Consider the following 17720-nt stretch of genomic DNA (forward strand, 5'->3'; position numbering starts at 1 on the left):
TAGGAGACGGATGTAAGGCAGTATCAATGAGAATTATCTATTTTGCAAGAGAAAATAAAGATTGGGAAATACGATTTATATCGCTTTTTTTCTTTGTGTTAACGAATGGTTGAGTTGAAAATACAGTATCAACAAAATATCCCCAGAGAGAGAGAGAGAGAGGAAGGAAGGAAGGAAAGAAAGAAAGAAAGAAAGAGAAAGAAAGAGAAAAAGCTGGAAGCTTTGAGGGCTGTAATGTAGTACGAAACTGAGGCATTCATTGCTGACATAAAATTAGCAACTGTCAGGGATTATTCAGCAGCCAAACTCGCCAACTTTCTACAAAAAGATGCCTTGAAAGACTAATATTCCTGATATTTAAAGTAGGGTCACAAATGGCTAAACAGATACACAGCAAACACAACTCATAATTATTCCATCCAACGCTTCCTTAATCTCTCTCTCAACATTTCTTTGACCACAATTCCCATCACTCTTGACCAGTATTCCCAACAATGCAGAGAGTAAGTCAGGAAAATGTACAGCCCCCATTACAATTATCCCTTTTCATTTGCTTTTTCAGCAATGAGTGTTGCCGTCTCACAATCCTGCCATGTTGGAATAAGATACGAAAGCTAGAGTCAAAATTACCTGGCCGCAGCACAGAAGGGAATCTGCCAGAAATATTGTCATGCTCGTTTTTTTCTTTTTAATGGAATGAGAGCTTTTTTTCTATCTTTTTTTAAAACATGTTTTTCTTAAAAAAAAACAAAAAAAACCCCATAGCAGCCTTTCCATGCGTAAATTCTTGGCTGCTTTTAAAAAAAAGCAGATGCAAAGAGTTTAGCGAGCCGTATTACTTCCGAGCAAGGTGAAAAGGATTACAGGAGAGGTTCAGAATACTTCGGGATCCCCTAGGCTTGCAGCAACAGTTCCTTCCTTTAGGAGTGGCGACTCTACTGGAACACCTAATGCTGACTGCTTGCTATCCAGAAGTCTGGAGGAACTTAATAAGCAAGTTGGAAAAGTGCTCAACAGGAAAAATCTGGTTTTGGTTTAAACCCTTGGGAGAGTCTTGGAAAAACAGCGGAATCTCGATGCCCATCCTTGGAAGTTATTTGACTTATTTGAAACATGCCAGCAAGCAAGCACCGGATGGCTACTATTTATAAAACCCTGAATTTTGTGTACATAGCCATACAATAACACAAGATACAAAGTAGAATTATGATCGGTAAATACGAGCCTGTTGGCTTTGCCAGCCAAGCAGACTGCTGCACCGAGCAAATTTGCGTGTTGGCAATTTGTGCTTGAACGCAACCGCACAACCCATCTTCAAAGGCACGTTCTCGCCCTTTGCCGATTACGCGTCCCTTCCGCCTTTCACTTCGGACTTAGGAAAAACTCCACAATTTTCAAAAAAACAACAACCACCCTGCTCTTAAAACTCAAATTGCCTGCTCACAAAAAGCTACGCCTTCTGCAAATACTTCCTTAGTGTGACATTGGTTTGGTTTCCATGCAATAAAAAGGGATAACAATAATAATTATTAATGGGGGGGGAACAAAACCACCCAAAAGCAAGCGTCTTCTCCATCCTCATTTGGCAAGAAGCACCGTGGTTTAGCCATCCACCGATTTAAAAAAATTGGATCTTTTCTTTTTTTGCAAAGAATTTGGCCTGAGCAGATGTAGGTTTCTTCCCAAACTTGGTTTTAGTTTTGGTGAGTTCTTTCCTTCTTCCCCCCCCCCCCGTAAAGTCGGCACGATGCTTCACCTCTGGGGGATGACCACCAGCGCGCCGGAAGATAATCCTTCTCAGTTCCACATCCTGTTTTTAATCAGCAGAGATCTTTTTGGACGCTTATAGAATGGATTCTGATCTGTACAGCATGCTGTCACAAAAATCTTTACACTGGGTATTTAAAACAATGAGCTGACGTCCTGGAAGGCAAGCCGGCTCAACCGTCTTTTGGCAGACCACGCACAGTGAGCTAAGCGGGATCTCTTCTACCGGAAGGGCCCGGTTTTTTCTTTCTTCTTCTTCTTCTTCTTCTTCTTCTTCTTCTTCTTCAAGAAAGCAGTTCGTCTTCGCTCACGTTTGGCAGATCGTTCATGGTGTGGAAAGCCTCTTCGCTGCTTTGTTTTCTGCTTTGGATGGAAGACAAAAGATCATCAGAGCCAAAGGTTTTGTCCTGAACTCAGAGGAAGGCACGAGAAGGACTGCAATGCTTTTCCAGGGATGGGTAGGAGGGGCGGGGGGAGGGGCGCGATGGTGCAATGACAATTTTTATTTCATTTAAATAGCTTGCTCTCTGCAGGAAGAGGAGGAAAATTGGGAGGGGGGAATTTTCCCCAAACCCACTTTTTCAATTTTTAAGAGATGTACAGTCTCAAGATATAAGGGAGGGAGGGAAAGGGAAGGGAAGGGAAGAAGGAGAAGGAGAAAGGGAGAGAAGGGAAGGGAAGGGAAGGGAAGGCTTTGGTTCATCCATAGCCCCCTCCGAAGCACTTACATCAAGTATGTCTGCCGGTCTGGTGCAGAAAGAACCCTTTCTTCTCTTCTACTCCCCTCAAACGGATTCCCAAAGGATCTTTTCCTGATCATGGCCTTTACCAGGATCTGAGAACAGAACGGCCACAACCAAGCCCAAAATGTACATTGCTAAGCGAGACAGCTGTTAGATGGCTTTTTTGCCCCTCTTCAACTGTCTTGCCACAGTTGTTAAACAGACCACGGCAGTTGTTAAGTGAGCAACAGGGTTACGAAGTGAAGCTGGCTTCCCCGTGGACTTGGCTTGTCGGAAGGGCGCCAAAGGACACCACATGACCTTGGGGCCCAGCAACGCTCGTAAGCGTGAGCCCGTTGCCAAGATCTGAATTTTGATCACATGACCGTGGGGATGCTGCAAAGACTGTAACTGTGGAAAATGGGGATAAAGTCCCTTTTTTCAGGGCTGTTATAACCTGGAACCTGGTCCCTAAGCGAACTGTGCTAAGCCCAGGATTCCCTTGTCCTCTTAAAACCTCAGTCTTACCCAGAGCAATCTAGAATTCATTTGAAGCGCTCTGGCTCTCCGCAGAGGCCAATAGGCTTTAATGGCAAAGCCGAAACTGGCACAGATGTGAAAGGCTGGCAGCGGCTCAAGCGCAGAGTTCAAAATCCACTCACCACGGTGGCCAAGCTGGGAATGTGCTTGACTGAATTCTCCACCTCTTCTTCGGTGACCTCGATCAGCGTGCAATTTTCATCCTCAGTCGGCAGCGGCTCGGAGCCGTTCTTGGTGACCCACGGATGCAGCTGGGGGCACAGAGGTGGGTTGGGAGGGGGCAGAGAAAGAGACAAGCCTGGGCAGCCGGTTTCAGGAAAGATCCCAGAAAGGGCTGGCCAGGTAGGTATTCCTTGACTTGACCACAACGGAGCCCAACATTTCTGTCGCTAAGGGAGGCATTTGTTAAGCGAGTACTGCTCCATGTTACGACCTTCCTGTGGATTTTCATAGGGACTTCACAAATCCATCTTTTGGGATATGACTTTATTATTATTGTTTTGATTAATATGGCCAGCCCTCCCAAGTGAGTCTTTAAAAAAATATCAAACGTGAAATACAGAGTCAATATACTGTACGTTCTTCAAGCCGACCGTCAAGGTGAAAGAATATAGATAGAGAAAAATCAGATAATGAAAAAAGTAAAAAGAAAATCAGGGGGTAAAAAAAAAGCATCCTGAGGAGCGTGGCACTTTCGGCACATATTAAACTTTCCGTGTTGACTCCATTTAGTCGCTACTGTTTTCGGGAAACTGAGGCTGGCCATGAATTACCTTAATCTCTGGGATGGTGATCCTGGATTCGGGTTTTTTGTCCAGCATCTGGGTTATTAAATCCTTCAGTTCATCAGAAATGTCTGGTCTTGGAGGATGAAAAAGAAAAAAAGAAAAGAAGGCTGCTTTTTGACTTGATTGGTTAGAAATATGGTGGCAAGCAGTAAAGGTGTCTCTGCCTCCCCCTCAGAGGAAGAAACACGGGCCCTGCTTTCCCCCCACCCCACAGATCTGAGCCGCTAGATTCCTCCCAGTGGGGCCAAGAATTTGTAATGCCTCTAAAAAGCATCAAAGCATCTAAGGGAGCCCCAGTATCCTTACTTACTGGTCCGGAAATTCCAGCATCTGGCTCTTGATTTTGCTGTGCAGACTAAGGATCCGCTCATCCATAAAAGGACACTGGGGAGGACAAGAATATCCAGGGAGATGTTATGGCTGGCACGGGGGAGAAAATGGATGAGTCCCCCTTCGAATCACACTGCGTGGGTGACAAAACAGTTCTACGACAACCTGAGCCAGAATTGGGTCACCTACAAACGGTTTGACACCACCTAAATCCGCAAAACAGGCACCACATAAATCACGCAAAATTGTAAAAAAAAAGAAAAGGGGGGGGCATTATTTTCACGGAGCTAACAAAAGCGGATTAAAAACCAGAACATTCCGCAGCCTTGCCTGTTTGCAGAATATACACGGAAGCGCATTTGAGTTTTAGCACTTTTTTCTTTTTTAAAGGAATCTCGGCCCTAGCAGAGGAATTGGACCACTCAAAGGGGTGGAAAAATGACAAACCACAAGGGAGAGATCCACTCATTTCTGCTCGACTTCATATCCATTATTAAGAGGCTTGCATCCTGTAAGCTGAATGCTCTCTTTGGCCTGGCATCTGAGCAAGGGGGAAAAGCTGGCATAGATAGAAAAAGAGGTTTTGTTACCTGTCCGAAGACAAAACAGTACAGGGTGATTCCCATTGCCCAGACATCTAAAGCCTTGGAAAAGAAGGGAGGGAGGGAGGGAGGGAGGATGAAATGGGAGGGAGGGAGGGAGGGGAGGGAAGGAAGGAAAAGAAGGGGAGGGAAAAGGGGAGGAGGGAAGGGTTAGGGTTAGAGAGAGAGGGGGAGGGAGGGAGGGAGAAGGTATACATTAGCTTTTCAAAAATGCTTGCTTCTTGCATTGTTATCACTAATGCTAGTATCACTGGGAGAAACAGCTAGATGATATTTTGCCTCTTCATAGGGCAATGCCTCTATTCCGTTCACTTTCCAAGGCTGGCATAAATTGTTATTATACTGACACATCAGACCCGTTCTATAGGGAAATAGGGGATCTGCCATAAGATCTAGTGATCTGCCTTAAGACGTAAGGGTCCATCCTAAGATCACACAGCCTCACAGTTTAGGCACGGACATAAATCCCCAAGCCACAGACTAACATGAAATCACCAGCCGGCTAGGTTCACATATTGTGTTGTTTTAAGGCTTGCTTTAGCCGCACCTTAACTAAGCCACGATTGTCAGGATTCACATACAAGACCCTCGGCCCAAATCGCAATTACATTGGTTTGCTTTAGGCCGGGCTCAGAGACCGTGTCAGCTGGAATTAGAGGAGTCGGTTCTAAAACCTTTTCAATTCCTACCAAATGACAGGAAAACAAGATTAAGTCAGGAAGACGCGTGTTGTTTTTCCTTCGCTCCACCTACCTTTCCTGAGAATATTTTTCTGGTTTCAGACAGCGTCTCTGGGGCCATAAATGCTGGCGTGCCCACCGTGTTTGTTAACAGGGCATCCGATCCTTTGAATTCATTACTCACACCAAAATCGGCGATTTTGATGTGGCCGTCTTCGCCCACCAAAAGGTTGGAAGGTTTAATGTCCCGGTGGATAATTTTTTGGTAGTGTACTGCGGAGAAACGTTAAATGTGAGATAAGATGTTAACTTCTTTTGTCTGGCTTGCAAAATAAGGGCAGGTGAGCAGTTCCTATTTATTATAAGAAAAGGCTATGCAGAAAGATAATAATAATAATAATAATTTAATTTCTATAGATGTTACTCTGCACGTGTTCAAAAGAGACCATCTCCATATTTTCTTACAAGGCCCAGCCTTGGGACGGGAAATTGGTTCCCATGCTCCATCCAGGCCTGTTTCTGAGCTTTGTGTGTTGTTGTTTTTTCTACACACTCACAGTATTCAATGCCTTTGATCAGGTCTTGGAAATGAAATCGTGCCTGGTCTTCAGTAAGAGGCTTCAGATTGGGAACTTCCATCACTGGCCTACAAAGGGGAAAATAAATTAATTTAAAGAGACCAGTTGGATGGAAGAGGACTTTGTTGGTAGGAGACAGTAAATACTGGCAGAGTATTAAATGATAAAGCATGGATTTGCTCATGCCTTAGAGCCAAAAATAAACAAACCACGTTGTGGGGCTCAGTGCAAAGTGTGGGCCGTTATGGTTTGTACAAATCATAGTTAACACTTTAAACGTGGTTAGTTCAGGGCTCAAACAAGCAGAGCCAACCTCTTCGCTGTTACTAAAAATTGTGAGTCATACTGTAGTCCACGTGGGGAAAACAGAATTTTTTAAACGGAAAATCTACTGCCATACTATACAGCGGTGTTTTTCAACCTCAGTAGCTTAGAAATGTGTGGCTTTTAGCTTCCAGAATTTACCAGCCATTAAGATGTATGAACTTCAACTCCCAGAATTCCCCATGGTTGGAAGTCCACACACCTTAAAGTCACAGAGATTGGGAAAAAAATATTGCTACAGGGAGTAAAATGCTTAGGGCAACAATTTCTCCCCTTATTCTGTAGTGCAACGTGTGTGCTATTCTTTAAAAATGGTAAAAACAATAATCAACTTACCCCTTTTTCACAAGTTCAAACACTGAAATGCAAGAGACGCAGGCCATTAATTGCAAGGAGAAACATTTGCGTAACAAAAGGGTCCCAACTAGCTGACTGGGTCAATCAACCCCTTGGCAGGTTCCTATGATCTATTCAGCCCCTCCCTGATCTACTTAAAGCCGTGACAACCTGGTCAGCAAGTCAGTGGGGGGGGGTAGGCAGGGTGGGGTCAAACCTTACAGGAAGGGGCTCAAATCTCTCCTAGCTCTAACAGAGGAGCGGAGCGAATACACACCTGGCTGGCTGAGAATTGTGTTGGGCTCCAAAATCACACTTAATTAAGCTTGGCCACTTGAAGACAGGTGGACTTCAACTCCCAGAATTCCCTAGCCAGCATGGCTTAAAGTCACAGGTCGAGAAACCCGGGTCTAGAACCCGGGTCTCCACAAAGTTGGCCGTTTTAAGACCTGTGGACTTCAACTCCCAGGTGGCAGGAGAAATTCTGAGAGCTAAAGTCCACAGGTCTTAAAGCTGCCGAGCTTAGTAATCTTGATTTAGCACAATGGACCAAGGAAACCTTGAGATCCTTTGCCTCTGCAAGCTGGAAGGGGGGGGCAACGTTTTTGGCCAGGAGGAAGCCTAGTCCCTCCCTTTACTGAGTATCAAGAGAAAGGGTGCAGGATGGCTTACCCATGTATAGGTGATCTTCCGTGGGGTCATCTAGTACCTGCCAGGAACAAGGAAGACAAACGGGCTTTTATAGCCGAGCTATACGCACCATACCCAATTCTCCGAATGAATACAGATTTTAACTTGGGAAGCAGAAACCTCTCGCTAACTTCTGGCCAGCCTTTCTGGCAACTGAAGTGGGGGTCCTGTTGGAAACCCAGCTGCTCACCCCTTCTCCAGTGAATGCCACTTGAGCTGCTGGCTTGGGCTCTGGCAGACAATGCCAGAGATGCCTCCATACCTAGGCAGCGCCAAGATCCCCCTCACCTCCACCAGCTTGACAATGTTTGGGTGGTCCAGCTTCTTCAAGATGGCGATCTCTTGGTAGACCTGCTCAATGGGTCCTCTGGGTTGGCAGAACCCTTCCAGGGGCAGCTTGGCACCCCGAGGAGGAGGACGGCCTGAGGGAGAAGATAAAGATATAGATTACCTACCTGTAATCAACCTGATAGGCTGGGGGAGAGTGGCTTGGTCAGCCTTAGCAAGCAGGCCAGACAGGAAAGATGACCAGCAGAGCCAATTCTACTTTATGGTAACAGAATCTTGCAACCCTTCCTCACGTTTTTTGTACGATGACCGTAGGGATGGAGGGTACTCAAGCTGGGCGTGAAGACTAAACCGACCACCTCGGGCCAAACCAAGTGGGCCTTCGCTGCCTTAATTCCCTCCAGTCCGGAACTCAGAGGCCTTCTGAGGAAACAGGCTGACCTTTGATCCCTTCCATCCTTTGGGGCCCCGCCATTTTGCTTCCTCCCCACCCACCTGGCCGGGACAGGGGTCTGCGCATCCCAACTTACGTGGGAAACCGGCTTGTCTCATCAGCTTCTTTTTGGAAAGCACTTTCATTGCCTGCAGGAGACAAGGACGCTGAGTTGCCGGGGGACAAAACAACTCGCAACGCAACACAGAAATTAATTGCTGGTTGCTCCAAAACGGTTTCCTAATGAGTTCTCCGCTGCTGTTCTTTTTATGCCATTTTAGCTCTGCTCCGGGGATAAAACCGATAGATGGATTAAATAAATTAAGTCCCCACCTAATTTGGTGCTGTGCGAGAATATGAATTCTCCCTTATCAAAACTCATCACCATCTCCTTCTTTTAGCTCAAAAACTTCCTTTTCTTTTTTTGGTTAAACTGAAGCAATCCATCCCAGCTGATGAGCATTTACTCACATAGTAAGTGTTGTCGTCTTCATTATATGCCAGCTTCACAACACCATAGGAGCCCTGCGAAACACACACACACACAGGAAGGAAACAACAGTTTTCCTAAATGCTGCTGAAATGATTGACAAGTTCTTTTAAGTTGTATGTTTATTTACAAAGGCAGAAGTTCAGACGGTTTCCATCCCAAATTTGCAACAACTATGCAAAGACTCTGTGCGTGTGTGATTTACCTTTCCAATTTCATCCTTCAGAGTGTATTGATTGAGCTGCACACAGTCCTAAGAGAAAAGTCAAAGACAAAATGAATTACCCAAGTCGATAGCAAAACAACCTGCCATTAAGCTGTGTTTCTTCCTCCCCTTTGGGAACATAAAACCTCCTCCATTCGCAGTTAAGGTATTGCCACTTGTTTCCATAGAAGCCACCAACATGAGGGTGGGAATACACACACACACACAAACACACATATAAACAGAGAAGCATCTGACAGGGATGGGTTGCCAGGACTTCAGCTACCATTATCCCCAGCCTTGACTTCCAAACACTTTGAAAACATTCAGTTGCCAGTTGCATTTATTTATGCATTTTGATAACCTGATTATTTATAATTTTATACCGATATTTATGCTACTTATATTTACAAGTGGTCCTCGAATTATGACCACAATGGAGTCCAAGATTTTTGTTGCTGAGTGAGACATTGTTAAGTGAGTTTTGCACAACTGCATGACCTTTCTGGCGCAGCAAAAAGAACTGTGCTCTCTGACAGTTCTTGGGCCAGCCTCTTCCACTGCCAAGTCTGAACCCCAGGCCGTTGCTGGCTCCCTCGCAAAACAGCCAAGGCTCGTTTGCTAGTTAGAAAAATCTAGAGGTTTTCGGTTTCCTGGAAACGAGCGTCAGTGAGAAGGATAAATCCAGGGAACAGCTGGCCTCCCAGAATGGTGGGAGTGCTGGAGGTTTTCAATCAAAGATTGGATGAACTTTTATCCGGGCTGGTATAAGGTGTGGGGGATGGACTAGAAGACCTCCAAGGTCCCGACCTCCGGCCCTGGGATTCGGATCTTTCCAGCTGGATCCGAAAGACAGAACTAAACCCAGGCAGGTCAAAGTCTTCCCTTGCCAGCAATCGGGCGCTCCCTTACATTAGGAAGCTAAAAGCTAATTCCACCCTCTCTTAATTTTTTCTTTTCCCCTCATCCTGCCAACCGGCTTCCTTCTCCATCTGCTGCAGCGAACCATCTAGAATTCCCGCTGGGTGTGGGAGAGTATTAGCATAAATGCATCTTTTTTTCTGATGCTTAATTGGGAAAGGAGGGGATGAAAACACAGGAGCCCGCCCAATTCTCTTTCGAATCAGCCAGCTGCTGTCACCGCAACTCTTCAGCTACATATATGGCAAAAAACACACACACCCAAACCCACCTAATTTCCCTTCCTTCCCCTTTTCTCTGAATAAACAGGACGGGTCCCACTGTGAGCCCATACGGTCAATTTTAGAGGCTCGGCTAAGAGGCCAAAAAACCTGAAGGGAACAAATCTTCGCTGGGTCAAAGCACACCAAACGATGCGCAAAGTCCCATCCTTGTTTTAGGACAAGTCGTCCTCAGGTTACGACCACGACTAAGCCCAAAATTTATGTTGCTAAGTGAAAACATTTGTTAAGTGAGTTTTCCTGCCATGGTTGTTAAGTGAATTGTTGCATTTGTTAAGTTAGTGACACGGTTGCAAAGTGAATCTGGCTTCCCCAGGGGACTTTGCCAGTCAGAAAGTCGCAAAAGGGGATCCCACCACACACACCAAAACACTGCAACGGTCGTAAACACGAGCCAATTGCCAAGTGCCCGAATTTTGATCATGTGACCCCCGGGGAACGCTGCAATGGTTGTAAGTGTCAAGAACGTCCCTTGCTTCAGACAGGACAGCTGTGTAAACGGGCTAAGTAAATAAATATAGAAAGAATACATTTGCTCTATTTGTTTCCTCCTTCGATAGCTGGGGAAGAGGATTCGGGTGTGTGTGTGTCTCTCTTTTTCTCACTAAAAGGATGGCCGGGGAACAAGAGCGACCTCTGCAAGAACAGGAAAAGGGGTGGAAATAGGGGTTTCCAAGCCCCCAGACCCTTCCGTCTTTGAGAATGACGCTGCGGTCCTAAGAATCCCGGGAGTAAGAAAAAAAACCAGCCCCAAGTCCAAGCAATCCATTGGAGGCTCCTCTTCGGTTTGACGTGGAACAGCTAATGCACCGCTCGATCGTCCATTCTTTGCTGAAAATGCAGTGGAGTTAATTGGAAGGTAAGAGCCATAGAAAGCAGGGAGCACTTATTCTCCCAAGCATCAAAGGTGTGGCTCCACTCACCATCACCTTGAGCATTAATGGCAGAAGATAAATTGCCCGCAAGTTCTCTAAATCAATGTTTGCCAACCTCAGTAACTTTAAGAGGCGTGGACCAACTTTCAGAATTCATTAGTCAGTGTTCTTTCTCTTTCTTTCTTTCTATCTTTTTCTTTTTCTCTTTCCTTCCTTCCCTCCATCTATCCATCAATCCATCCTATCCACCCATCATTCTGTCTGTCTGTCTGTCTGTCTGTCTGTCTGTCTGTCTGTCTATCTATCTATCTATCTATCTATCTATCTATCTATCTATCTATCTATCTATCATCTATCTATCTATCTATCTATCTATCTATCTATCTAATTTATATAGCTGCCCATCTTATAAGAAGTGACTTGAGCAGTATGCAGCACAAAAAAAGTATAAAACGCTACTAACAGTTCCAATTATTATTAGTTTTTCTTTTTCTTTTCCTCTCTGGAGAAATGTGGAGATTTTGGCCTTACAGCTCATTTCTTATCAACACTATACTGGAAAAATAGCCCTACAATCTCCGGAATTCCTTCATCCGCTTATCGTATTTCTCCATCTTTTTTCTTCTTCTCCTTTTTCCCTTCTTCTTTTAACAAAGATGAGCAAACAAGCAAACTCAGCTCCAAACTGCCGGGAGGGACGCTGCTTCTCTTACCTGCAATCCGGTGATCGAAACTCGGTGGGACTCGATGGTGGGCCGGCGGGGCAGACGTGGGGAAGAGTGGGGGGAGGTGACGGGGGAGCAAGGGAGGGAAGGGTAAATGTAGCGCCCGTTGAGCCCCGTGCTCCCGCTGGGGGACTGGACGGAGGGAGACCTCTCCTGCAGAGACAGCTTGCGACTTGACAGGTTGACTTTGATCCAAGGTTCCCTGGTCACTCTGGAGGAAGCCCTCGGAGGGCCGGCCGAGCCCGGTGCTTCACGGCCTCCAGGAACCGGGGCCAGGAGGGCCTGCTCCTCACACGGCTCCATGGGCTCCTCATCCACCGGCCCCTCCGGCTGGCCTGCTGTGGAACCGGGGGGAGAGTCGTACTCCGCTACCACCACGAAGGACTCCATGGTGCTCCAAGAGGTCACATCTTAGATCCGTCAAGCGGGAAGGCTTGTCTTGCACACGGCCAAGGAAGTCGCGGCAGAGGAGGAGCTTCACGGCAACAGGGCTGAGGGAGGCGCATGGGAGCATTATGCGCTGACCGGCTGAATCCCCATGCTGCGGCCGCCGCTCTCCTGGACGCTGGAGCAGGACAAAGGAGAAACGAGGCCAAGCAGCTGAACTTGAGAGGAGACAACAGGCTAAGCCGAAAAATAGAGTCGGCAAAAACTGCCATGCCTGGGTTCACGTAGGACAAATCCAACTGTATCGTGGCTTGGATTTATCCAGCCCAGGTGGGGTGGGAACAAGAACCCATGATTGGTGGAGTTCCTGGTGCTTTTTAAACTTAGCCGTTTGGCTCTTTGCTTGCAGACGTCTCCTTACCCAACTAGGGAACATCGTCAGAATTTGTTGTGGCAGTGAAGCTGTTCCCTAGTTAGGTCATGGAACCTCTGCAAGAGAACAAGGCAGCCCACAGTTCTCCTCCTTCTCCTCTCTGCAAACCCCATTCTCCTCTAGCACTGATGACGTGGCCTAGTCTGGGTCATGAAACGTCTGCAAGGAAACAACCCAGCTCAGAGAGCAGCAAGGCCCCTCCTTCCAACCCTGGGCTACTGAGGTTCTCTTCTGTCGGAAGCCCTGATCTCAGAGCTGAACCCACAGGAAGAACCAGAGGAAAACTGCAACTCAGTCCAGGAGCCCTCTTATTTTTCTAGCGCTGCAATTCTTAGAAGCTGCAACCAACGTGTTTTTTTTTTACTCATGCAGATTTTAAAAGTGAAATGAAATGAATTCATTTTTCTTTCTCTCTAAACTGCAAGAAACCGTAAGCAGGGATAAGAAATACACCGGAAGTAATTTTCCCTCTTTCCTTAACACTTTGGAGAAGAGGGGGGGGGGAAAGGCTCCTGAAAATTTGAGCCGATTAAACTACCCTTAAAATTCCTGTTCAAATTCCACCCTCAGGCCAAGCAATTCGGAATCTCAACAAGAGAAACACCCATTAATTCAATTCATAAGAAGGGAGGAAAGCAACGTGGGCAGGTGAGTGACAGGTGCCAATAACTCTTTTGTCGTCACTTCTTTTCTTTCTAAGCAACAGGCCCTAAAGTACCTCTTTTTCCTCCTCATTCAAAACAGATTTACCACTCACCCTCTGTTCTATTTAGCAAGAATTCTTGGGAATTATTTAGAAATTTAGGGGGAAAAATTAGAAAAAAATGCTTGTAGGAAAATGACCTGAAATTAAAACAGAAGCTGGGTTATAGCAATAGCACACAAGCCTTGAGCAGTAAACTAACCCTATTTTTTACCCTTTGAGAGCTGAATGCAATTTATTTATTTATTTTATTTTAATTCCATTTATATCCTGCCCTTCTCCGAAGACTCAGGGCGGCTTACAAGCTTAGCAGTAGCCTTCATTCTATGTATATGCCTGCTTGTTAGGGCTTTCACACAACCCGCAAGCGGCATTATTACAAAGTCAGCTTATTGCCCCCAACCATCTGGGTCCTCATTTTACCTACCTTGGAAGGATGGAAGGCTGAGTCAACCTTGAGCCTGGTGGGATGCGAACCTGCACTAATTGCAGGCAGCTGGTGAAATGAAAGTTCATTTTAATCTATGCTGATTAGTGTACATTTAAAGTGACAATAAAGTTATTCTATTCTATTCCATTCCATTCCATTCCATTCCTTTTAAAAATGGCTTTGCAACAGACCCATTCTTCTAATTAATCCCGGTCTTAAATTTTTCATTTTTTCCCGTTTCCGTTTTTCATTCCCACCATTAAACGAAGCAGCCTCCTGCTATGAACCGGCAGCCTCCTGTACTGATTTTAACCAGTTGGGACGAACTCAGGTAATGCTCTCTCCATTCTCCTTAGTGTTCTAAAATTTCCCCAAAGCCATTAGGCCGATGCTTAAAAGCAATTCAGAGAGAATGAGAGCAGAGATAATGAAGCCTAATGAAAAGACTTCTCCAGGCTGAATTAAGGCTGACATTCAGCCACAGATCAGAAGCTGGAGAGGAAAGACAGGCTGGCTTGATGGAATGTGCTAAACCATAGTTTGCTTCAATTATGATCCCGTGCATTGATAGGTTAAGCCACAGCATGGCTTTGAGGTGGAAGCTAAACCAACAAGAGAATGTTTTACAATTCACCTACAGGTAGTCCTCGGCTTACAACGCTTCAATTAGTGACCGTTTGAAGTTACACCACGGCTGAAAAAAATGGGACTTACGGCCATTTTTCACACTTACGACCACTGCAGCATCCCCACACGGTCACCTGATCAAACCTCAGCCACTTGGCAACTGACCCGTAAGGCAAGTGGACTTTCTTTTTGCTTTTCCTTGAAGGCGTTTCGCTTCTCCTCCAAGAAGCTTCTTCAGTTCAAAGTCCAGAACTGAAGAAGCTTCTTGGACGAGAAGTGAAACGTCTTCAAGGAAAAAAACAAAGAAAGTCTGCTCGCGCCATCGGGATGCTTGATCCAGTCCAGATCAGTCCTTCTCTGCAGACCAGGTTGAGGGATGCAGTCATCTGTTTTCTGGGGATGGTGAAAACAACACTCACAAACGTGAAAGGAGGGAAGATCCCTGGGTCTTTAATGGTTAAGCCATTAACCCTAACCCGCCAGAATTTGTCCTTCTGAGCTGCGAGCAGGTTGTGGCTTCCAAGTCCTCCTTTCCCTGACCACCCTCTAAGCAAGATTCCGTGGGAACGCTTCAGCCTTCAGCTCGTCTCTAATCCCACGCATCTGAAACTTAATTCCAGGACTCTGAATCCCCTTTTTTCAGTCCCACACGCTTGGGAGAGAAAATACGTCCTTGCAACAATGAAGTCTGAAAAAGCGGGGGAAGACGGAAGGGAAAGGAAACAAAAGTCCCAGCCTTCAACTCATGGCACATTTGCCCAAGCCATGCTTTGCTTCGCTTCGCTTCCCTTCTCTCTCTCTCTCCCTCCCTCCCTCTTCCCCCCCTCTCTTGTCAGCCCATGGTATGTGGGGAATCTGTACAGATAACACTTTGCAGCTTGCGAAAAGGGGGTGGGTGGGAGATAAAACAGAGGAGAACAAGGACAAAGAGACAGAAGCAAGTGGAAGGAAGCAAAGCACAAGAAGGACATCTGCCAAAGTCTTTCTTTCTTTCTTTCTTTCTTTCTTTCTTTCTTTCTTTCTTTCTTTCTTTCTTTCTTTCTTTCTTTCTTTCTTTCTTTCTTTCTCTTTTCTTTCCTTCTTTATTTCTTTCTTTCTTTTTCTTTCTTTCTTTCTTTTTCTTTCTTTCTTTCTTCTCTTCCTCCCTCCCTCCCTCCCTCCCTCCCTCCCTCTTGTTCCTTCTTTCAAAGTTATTCATCCCAAAGTCCAGCTTCTGGGTGTACAAGGGCCCACTTGTTGTGCCTGCTGCAGACCAATCTTGTTCTGGAGAATTCAGAAAGAGCCAGGTGGCTCCATAGCCCCCACCCCCCCACACTGCCCCGGCCACACTGTGCAGCTCTCAAGGACCCGGACTGGAGGCGTGGATCTACGCAGAACGGCACAGACATTTTGCCTATCAGCCGGGGAACGAGCCTCAAGGCTGTTCAAAAATAATATCAACAATAACAACAGCAGCTCTGGCTCACAAAAGAAGCCCAGAATTCAAGGAGTGAGTCTAAAAGAAGGATGTTATTTCTGAAATTGTGAAGGATATTTGAGCTGGAGGCGACAGTTGACAAAAGCCATATGCTTCCTGAACAAACACAAAATTAACTTCCACTCTATTTCTTTTAAATTATTTCTCGAGACAGGAGCTGATCTGATTTACACAGAGATCTGCACTCATGGCCCCAGATAGAAGAGGAAAGAGAGTTCCCCCTCTTAATAATTTGCCTCAATGGGCACTTCTGTTTTTTCCAGGTAAATCCAGATCCGGCATGCTCCTTCCGGCTCATACAAAGAACACCCAGGTGTTCAGCTGGAACACGAGAGCTGTGCCTTACAGACTGGGTGTGGAAGACACAGGGACACACATGGCCTCCCCTTTGCTGCACAAGGCCACTCAGGTTGTTAGCTGATGGGAAGGAAGGAAGAGATGAGCTGGCTGGCCTGTTTTAATTTCTGTCCCAAATTTCTAGGCAGAAGGATCCACAGTGCAAAACCGTGCCTGGTAAAGAGCCATGTTCTAAATCAGTGTTTCTCAACCTTGGCCACTTTAAAAGGTGTGCTCCCAGAATTCCCCAGCTGGCATAGCTCTGTGCCGGCTTGTCTGCCAAGGATTAAGCAAACCTTTGGTTTTATTTCCTTCTGAGATACCTGGCAAGTCCCAATCCTGCCCAGAACATTCAGGACCGCGAGGCCAGAAAGAACCAGCTCTTCTCCCATCGGCCGTAAATAATCCCACTTGTCTCACGGATTCCAACCGCCCTCAGGAGAGTCCAGTGTCAACTCTCCAACCCCTCCTACCACCCCGGCTAGTCTTCCCCTCTGCACCGAAAGACGAGCAGAACGGCCCCTGCTCCAGATGGGGATTCCTCCGCTCGGCTCCTTCCTGCCCAGCCGTGTCCTGGACGCTCTGCACGTAACATGCAGTTCAACCCCAAAACCAAACTTTGGGGGGGGGGAAAGAGACAATGAACCAACACAGTCCTTGGAGACCCAAAGAGGGAGGGATCTGGAGCATCAGCTCTCCTCCCCTCCTTCTGTAGGTTTGCTCTGTATGGCAACCGAAGAGAGTAGGGCTGGCATTTGAAGGGGCCGGGTATTATCCTCCCCAGAACGGGAGAGTCCTCCTGCCCGCGGGTCCCTTCCTAGCTCTCCCGGCCCTTCCTGGTCCCGCCGAAGAGATGCTAGTGACAAGGGGGGGGGACTCCCGATGCCCCCTGCCTTTTTGCTCCGAAAGCAGCCAGATGGGCGGCGGTGCTGCTATCCTTTTTCCCCAGGGGACGTCCAGATGTTGCAGGTGGGAGGCGAGCAGGAGAAGCATCTCTCTCCCTTTCCCGAAGCCCCCTTCCCCCAAATCTAGGGGCTGCATCCCTCCCTTTGCCCCCTCCCACCCATGAAGAAAGTATGCAGGGGAAGGAGAGATGCTACAAAGCCCAGGCTCCCCCTCCTGCCTCCTCCTCCACCTTCATCAGCCCAGCCTACCTGCCTGTGGCTCCAGCCGGTCGGAGGCAGCTACAGACCCGGCGCGTCCCGCAGCCCATCTGGGAAGGTCTGCATGGCTGGGCAGCGGCGGCCAGACGCCCCAGATGCTGGCAGCTGCACCCCGATTGGCTGCGCCCGGAGCTTTTCCTGTCTGGAAAGTGAGAGTCGGCTTCGAGCAGCTGGCCGCTGATTGGTTCAACTGGGCTGTCGAGACCGGCTCTGATTGGTGCGAGGGAGGGGAGGGGGTTCTTATCAGGCCACCTCCCAAACCTCTTCTCCCCCCCCCTTTTCTCTTCCTCCCTCCCCCCACTTTCCCCCTTTTTTTCTTTTCCTTGGCCGAGAGGCGGAAAAAGCATCCGGGCAGTAGAACTTTCTTTCCCCTCTGGCTTTCCCCCAGGAGCGAACTGCAGAGATTGGGGTGGGGAGAAAGAACGAAAGCCCCAACTTCTCAGGGGAGGGTGTCCCCCTCCTTGCCTTAAAAGCCCCCCCCCCAGGCACCAGCTCCTCAACAAACAACCCTGCGAGGCAGGGCTGCTCGGGAAGACAAAGCTGGGAAAAAGAGTCGCCCGTCTTTTCCTTCGTATTTGCACCTTGGTGG

At 47.1% G+C, this 17720-nt stretch overlaps 1 protein-coding gene across 4 annotated transcripts; it reads right to left on the reverse strand.

The window, feature by feature from the left end:
• Window positions 1-67: 67 nt before the first annotated feature.
• Window positions 68-17270, reverse strand: CAMKK2 (calcium/calmodulin dependent protein kinase kinase 2). 4 transcript variants are annotated; one of them, XM_081338690.1, is made up of 16 exons: window positions 17123-17270; window positions 11564-12140; window positions 8774-8821; window positions 8550-8603; window positions 8176-8227; window positions 7646-7779; window positions 7340-7376; window positions 6668-6689; window positions 5987-6075; window positions 5503-5702; window positions 4738-4791; window positions 4128-4201; window positions 3803-3890; window positions 3152-3280; window positions 2496-2602; window positions 68-2127 (listed from the first exon to the last, which is right to left on the reverse strand). In XM_081338690.1, exons 2-16 carry the CDS (start codon window positions 11963-11965, stop codon window positions 2052-2054), a joined length of 1566 nt encoding a protein of 521 aa, XP_081194816.1. In that variant the 5' UTR covers window positions 11966-12140; window positions 17123-17270; the 3' UTR covers window positions 68-2051. The 4 variants fall into 4 exon arrangements, with proteins under 4 accessions (XP_081194816.1, XP_081194815.1, XP_081194817.1 ...); XM_081338689.1 differs by having other exon boundaries at window positions 68-2130; XM_081338691.1 differs by lacking the exon at window positions 2496-2602 and having other exon boundaries at window positions 68-2130.
• Window positions 17271-17720: the final 450 nt, after the last annotated feature.

The sequence above is a fragment of the Vipera berus genome (assembly GCF_964194415.1).
Source record: "Vipera berus genome assembly, chromosome: 14".
Taxonomy (NCBI): Eukaryota; Metazoa; Chordata; class Lepidosauria; order Squamata; family Viperidae; genus Vipera; species Vipera berus.